Below are 7,208 nucleotides of genomic sequence, written 5' to 3'. Positions count from 1 at the left end.
GTGGAAAAGAGAAATACCTTACGTATCCAACTAAAATACAACCATAACCTCTTAGCTTTATGGAAGCTAGACTTGATTGTGACCGGTGACAGAGCATAAATATATGGGTGAACCATCCAACACACTACACACAGAGGAGAATTAAAGTCAACCACTTATCAATAATAATTACCTTTCTCAAGACAATGGCATAGATCATGTAAGTTAAGTCCCTGTGACAAAAACATGTATGACCAGTATATCAATATACAGTTCTTTGGCAGCAACACACTAACTCTTGATTGAAGTCTGAACTCAGACTCTCCTAAATTATAGACCTGGTTGCCAGTCTTTTCATAATTAAAGAAAATCCACTTCTCGCATGAATCCAATAAGTCCAGTAAATGAAATCTGAATAAATCTTGCAGGCAGCTTTAGACTGTAACATTAAGCATAGATATTTATTGTCTGCTTTAGTTTCAATCCAAATATATTGTATTTAAACACACAAAATTCTGTGAAACTTCTGAGTAGTTCAGATGGGGCCAAAATCCATGAAGAGAATCCATATTCACCCGTGAAAAACCAATAAACATCAATCCCATGATGATAAAATGATCTTCATCTAACAGAGGCAATGATGAGTCCACACCTGGATGAGTGTCACAGGAAAATTGACTTTACAGGGGGAAAACCAGAAAGCCAGAAAACGTAGAATACTGCCATCCACCGACCAGATTACCTTTCTCCAGTTTCAGGTAAACCTTATCCTCCTTGTCTAGATAGAGCAGGACTCCATTAGTGGCAGCTTCACGTGTGACGTCCTTGTCCCCAGCAAAAGCAGAAATGACTGGCTTTCCATTTAGCATCAAATTAACCTACAAGAGAAAAACCACTGAAAAGCTCTAATTAACAGAAAAACATCAAGAACTATCACTGAACATTAACTACAGTGTAACAGGTCTGCTAACGTCCCAATCTTCACTGCTTGGTTGGTTTGTTTTTAACTAATAATTGCATTTATTTGGAGTGTACAAGCACATTCGTGTTTCATGGGCTTGACCTTCAGTTGAGTGCAGTCGGTGGGACACTGCCCACCGCGTGCCTTGGTCTGGGCTCAGTCGGTGTGAAAGGTTATGCGACACTGCTTCCATCTGTTCCTTGTTGTTGTAACTCTCTGGTGATATGGACCTGTGAGCTATCACCTCAGTTTGTTTCACTTTGCCTACCTCCCAGGTTATTTAGACACGCACTAGCAAAGATATTTTCAAGAATCTTAGGCACCAGAGATGCGATATAGACACCTAATGAGATGTCAGAGGTACTGCCATAGGCTGGGAGCTTACACTTCATTGACAGCAAAATGTATGTCCCTTCCATTACTGATGGCAGCTTTGTTTTAAAGTCTAGAACAGACCTTCAGCTTTATGAACCACTGCACTGTGTTTTGGTACTGAAACAGTTTTTCTATAAAACACTTCTGAAATCCAGCACAGCCTCTGCTGTGAAAGCAACATCACACAGACACTTGGTAAATAAAGATGGGCAGGGACCGGGGGAACGGACAGATCCAGGCATTTTTCCTTTCCCCAGTGGCAAACTATTAGCTTTCTTCTGCTTTTTCTTTTTAAGCAGCTATAATGCAGTCACAGAGGGGTGAATTAGGAAATGCTTATTCATATCGAGTATGCTGGCCTTGCATATGCTCCCATTAATTTTAATGGGAGTCACCACGGAATAAATTAGTGCTCAATGTAAGTCAGGGCAGCAGAATCTGGCCCTGATTTGGGATTCATCTATCTGGGAAATCCACTTAATCAGATGTCCCCAGGGCACCAATTTCATTTTAATGATATTTAATGACACTAACAGATGTTCCAGGGGCACAGTAATATCGCTTATGTAGGAAGCCTCCAGGTGATTTAGTGGTGTTTAAGTCTGCATGTGGCTGAGACTCAAGTTGGTTTGCTCCACTGCAATGGCTTTCAGTCCTCTCCCCTAGATATCACAGATGCAAAAAAAGAGCATCAAGAGTTTACTCATTGCTTGGTTTTGGTTTATCTCACTCCTCCTGTACCATCTTTCTAGGTCAGGTTTCCCTGCAGGTCATCTTACAGCTATTTTAATCACAGCAGAAGACACATCACAGGTTTGCACCAGACGGTCTCACGTTAACTATGCCAAAATGGAGCCAACAAAACCTATCCATCACTTTAGAAACTCTTGATCTATGTATGAAAGATTTCAGGTCATGTGGCAGGTGGGAACGTTCCCTGTTACAAGCCCCAGACTCCCAGGTTTGAGCACCTGGTATGTGAAACACCAAAGTCTGCACTGGACTTCCAGAATCCAAGCTTTGACATCTTTCTTGGCAATAAGGATTTTAAATCCAGTGAAGCTGGCTGACGTACGGTTATTCTAGGCCATTTCAACCTTCAGCATTTAAGAGAGAGAAAGGAACAAACTTTGAGCATATTAAATAGCTTATATAAGCTCATTATAGAGTTTTTCATAAGGTCAATGTTTCATCTAAGACTTTTGTCATTGACCTGACTGGAACCGTGATTTCCTGTTGTAAACTGAAGGCGAATTTCACCAGGGCTGTGAACGTGTCTCACACCAGCTTTCTCCTCCATCTCTACCGTTTACACTTTTTTTCAGGTGCTTTACTGGCAACCCAAAGCCAGAGCTGCCACAAAGAAATGGCTGATCACTCCTCCTGCAGAAATCAGTTTCATCCCAGCCTTGGACACTGAAAACCATACTCAGGAGCAAGACAGATGATGGGGAAAGCATCAGATACTTCTATGAATCTGGTGGTCTCATGGGTGGAAACAAGGGAAGCCACAGATGTTATTCCAGATCCAGAAAGCCAGTATGTATGTCACGGAAATTGCATGACCTGCCATGAAGATTATGGGTACTTTAAGGACTTTACTGTTGGCTCAGCGAGAGGATGTTCAGGAACTTAGAGGCTTTCCCTCTAAGCTAGCACACACTTGTATTTAATTAGGTAGTTCAGCTGCTATTAAGCTACAGAAGAAAGTGCAGAATCACTCCTTTTTTTTTTAATATATGACACATCTTTTATGTATTATAAGGTGAAAAAAAGTTTAAACTGCTATAAAGGTTCCCTAGAATACATCCCTGTAGAGGTATAACTGTTTGGTGTAGTACAGAACTAGCAGATCACCTTAACCAACCTTGGTCAGCAGCAGACTGGTGTCGTAAACAGCTACCTGGCATCATGAGCTGTCAGCCAGGTCACAAAATGCTACAGAAATAATCAAATCTGGTAGGTATCCCCAGAACTCTCTGTTCAAGACACGGAGTTTAACCTGTAGCAAAATATGACTCTTCAATAGTATTTATGCAATTAAGTGAAATTTAGAGCTCTATTTTACTCTTGGGTGATTCATTCTATTTAATACTTTATATCACCCTAGATATTCAGTTCTCATGGTACAGAAGTGAGGCTATGGCAATTTATCTGAGGCGAGGATCTTGCCTTGTTACAGCTGTTGAGTTTAAATGTACTCACTCTGCTGCTAGGAACTCTACACCACAGGTTGCTTTAAACTAAGCTATTTTTCCGTGAAAGTGTTTTAAATAATCTTGTGTTCAGACAAGATCCTCTTCTAAATAAACAATTTAAGTAAAAGAGTTTATAGTCATACTTGATCAACGTACCTGAATTGTTTGACTCTGATAGACTTTAATGACATGAAAATTGAAACTGTAAATTCCTTTTCTTGGTGCTACAAAGACAGACTCCAACGTGAAAAAATTGCCCACATTTACTAGGATCTACAAACAAAAAATATAGCATAGGAATTAGTACAGGTATTCAGTGCTAAATAAAAAAATACAGACTACTAACTTCAGAAACCATTCATCCATGGAAATTTTTTAATCTACATCTATGCTGTTTTATTCATTCTTTTCTCAATTGTTTCAATATTACTCATAAAAATGGATATTTAGTTATATTAATAGTACAATGTTACTATAAATAAAGTAGGGTGGAAAATATTTCTTACTTTGCTACTATATCATACCTTCAAGACCTTTCTTCTATACATGTTTAGAGGGGATTAAGAAAAGGCATTTCTGTTCATCATTCCCCAAAAATGACATCAAAACCCTAATTCAGGGAGTGGCACACTGGTTTGGGCTAAAAAGCAACGGTCAAGTCAACACCGTCTTCCTGAAAGTCTCGAGCAGTGAGAGGAAGGATGTACGTGAATGATAGAATTCATTCACCAGTTTATAGTCGGACTGAGTTACTGAGATACCTGGCACAGCTGAGCAGAAACTGGCTGTGAGCCTTTGCTGCTTGATTTGGTTTTGTAACCACTAATAATATTTTGGGATTGATTAAACAGAGACAAGTAACAGAGGGGAACATATTAAATGAGTGCATCATCCACGTGCTAAATACATTCTTTAATGACTACAATTTTCTTTCTTTCCACTTAGTTATGCTTTATTTTTAATTGATACTTTCAGGTTCCTTTATGCCAGACACAGCCCTAGTAAGCCACTAGCAATGTCCGTGAAGTTGGGTAATTTACGTTGCTGGCATTAAGCTACATGACATATCTGGCTTCAGTTGTCACGACAATTTACTGTTCATTATGATACAGTATAGGAAGCAAAATAACCATCAGTCTCAATTACCTCGGACTTGCACTAACACAGGAGCTGGTATATGAAATGTGTGCTGGCATCTGTAGGTTAATATTAGTGGCTGCGATGAGAGGGGCTGTACTATGAACCTGGGATTGTTATAGAACAGTTAAATGATTTTTTCCTTCAAATTCGGGCTTCTTTCCCCTCTCAAAGGCTGCAAAAGCCGTCTAAAATCCACGTAGGCTGCTTACACCTGAGAAAACCCCATCCCCAACCCTCCGGGGGCCATATCCTCGCTCGGTGCTCAGCGAGAGCTGCTTCTCGGATACTCGCACAGCCCCGGCTGCTCCTCCCGCCTCTCCCAGCGCCCATCACCGTGGCGCAGACCCCTGGGTCCCGCTTCACCCTAATAACTTACTTGGACCCATCCACCTCGGAGGCTGGAGGGTCCCGGGGTGGGGGGGGCCATGCGCGGAGCTGTGCGGAGGGGGCCGGCAGCGCACGGCCCCCCCGGGACCCCGACGGCGGCCCCGTCCCGGGGGTGGGGGGCAAGTGGAAAACTTAACTGCAGGGAGTGACGTGCCGGCTGTCCCCGGCTCCCCTCGAGCTGCGACCTACCCGGCCCCGCCGTTTCTCTAGATTTGGGGTGCGGGGGGGCTCCAAGTTTTTGCTGGAATTAAGGAAATAGGCGAAGGGGGCGAGGGGGGACCTGTTGATCGCGCCTGGTCGCGTCCCCGTAGGGGGGGACACGGGCACTCTCGGCCCCGCGGGGTTCCCCCCCCCCCAGCCCCGCCGCTTACCTGGTCGAAGTAGATGATGCGGGTCTTGTTGCTCATCTCGGAAGGCTCGTGGTTGGTGCTCCTCACGGCCGAGAAGGCGACCTTGGAGTTGGCCGCCCGCACGGAGATGCCCAGCGGGGAGGAGGACGAGCCCTTGGCGTCGGTGGCCGGGTTGGAGTCGCAGACCACCAGGCACTTGCCCTCCAGCACGATGGGCTCCGTGTCGTTCTGCGCCCTCGCCGCGGGGCCGCCCAGCGCCAGGGCCAGCAGGACGGCGGGCAGCAGCCGCCAGCCCATGGTCGGCACCCGCGGCCGCTCCGCGCCGCCGCTCCGCGCCCCGCGCCGGCCACCGCGCCGCGCACCAGCGGCAGCCGCTCCCCCCGCACACACACACACACCACACACGCACCCGCACCTCCCGGCAACGCCGCGCCGAAAGTCTTCCTTCCTCCGGCTTCTTCCCTCTCTTTTTTTTCGCTCCTTCTTCTCTTCTCCTCCTCCCCCCGCCACCACTTTGTGCTTTTTTTTTTTTTTCCTCCTTTCTTTCTTTACCCGGGTCCTTTCGCGAGCTCTTTAAAACACGCCGCAAAAAGCTGCCGAACAAAATAAACACTTTCCGGTGCCCCTTTTTCTCCCTTCTCTCCACATCAAAAAAAAAGAGTGAGAAGGCGGGGGGGGGGGGGGGGGGGGGGGGGGGGGGGGGGGGGGAGTGAGGGAGAAAAAAAAAAAAGCCCTCAGGTGAATTATTGGTGAGAAAGAGGAGAAGAGAGGGGTCGTGAAGAAATAAAACCATTTGACGTTGCCATGATTGCCGCTGCTGGCTCTCTCTCCCCTTCGAGCTGGAGATCCAGGATGCTGAGTGGTGGTAGCTTACCCCAAAGCTGCCAGATCCCGTGTCCGGTATCACTGCCGGGGTGCTGCAGACACCAGCTCTCTTTCTCACTCCCCCCCCACTTTCTCTTCCCCAACCCCACCCCAGAGAGTTATGTCATAACAAACCTGCCCAGCTCTCACCTAGCTGGGCAGATACGACACTTCATTACTAGAGACCCTCCTCTTGGTATTGCCCCCTCCGCAGACACACACACTTTTCTTCCCAGGCAACTTTTTAAGCAGCTACAAAGCCAAAGGGAAAACAACAAAACATTGCTGTGATGTCCCCGATTTTCAAAAGGAGGAGGGAGAAAAAAAACTGCAGCCTGGTTGAAAGGCAGCATCTAAACCTGGAGGAGTCTCGCAGGGCACAGACCTCCTGTGCGTGTATTTGTGGGTTGCATTTGGGCATGACACCCTGACCCTGTGCACGCTGCCGTCGATTCCCCGTTAGGCAGCCAGGAAGGACGCAGCCCTCCTCAAAGCCAAGCACTCAGACACTTGGATCACTCATAGGGCTTTACTGACTGCTCTTGGAGGGTTAATGCTGCCAGGTACCACCTCATGGTGCTGCCAAATGGCAGCTGCTGGTAATGTTTTGATCAGACACCTCTGTCTCGTATTAGTTTCCTTTCTTTGATGTGTGCTGAAAAGACTGGAAGACTGAGCAGGTACCTCAGCTTCGTACTCCCACGTATTGCAAGATTATTAAAAACGTGACTGGTTTGGTGCTGCTGATGGCTTCTAGAGAAGATCTTTCCCCTATCAGCTGGTCCCATGGAAATAGTCTTATGGTGAAGCCTAAGCCCTCTTCAGGGACTGGTAGAAATGATACAGTGTTCCCAGAAGCAGAATTGGCTAAACAGATTTTCACCCAAAACAACAACAAAGTGCCAATAGTTTGTAAGAAATTTAGCATATGATTTTTAGCTAGATACCGTTCAA

The 7,208-nt window shown here is 45.9% G+C and overlaps 1 protein-coding gene across 1 annotated transcript; it reads right to left on the bottom strand.

Annotated features, from left to right (window-relative positions):
* Positions 1-659: 659 nt before the first annotated feature.
* CBLN4 (cerebellin 4 precursor) lies at positions 660-5,687 on the bottom strand. Its single transcript, XM_068416337.1, has 3 exons — positions 5,412-5,687; positions 3,670-3,786; positions 660-857 (listed from the first exon to the last, which is right to left on the bottom strand). Exons 1-3 carry the CDS (start codon positions 5,685-5,687, stop codon positions 660-662), a joined length of 591 nt encoding a protein of 196 aa, XP_068272438.1.
* Between the last annotated feature and the right edge of the window lie 1,521 nt (positions 5,688-7,208).

Source organism: Nyctibius grandis, chromosome 19 (assembly GCF_013368605.1).
Source record: "Nyctibius grandis isolate bNycGra1 chromosome 19, bNycGra1.pri, whole genome shotgun sequence".
NCBI lineage: Eukaryota > Metazoa > Chordata > Aves > Nyctibiiformes > Nyctibiidae > Nyctibius > Nyctibius grandis.
Note: the sequence above shows the minus strand (reverse complement) of the source record. Positions and strands in the feature narration are given on the sequence as shown.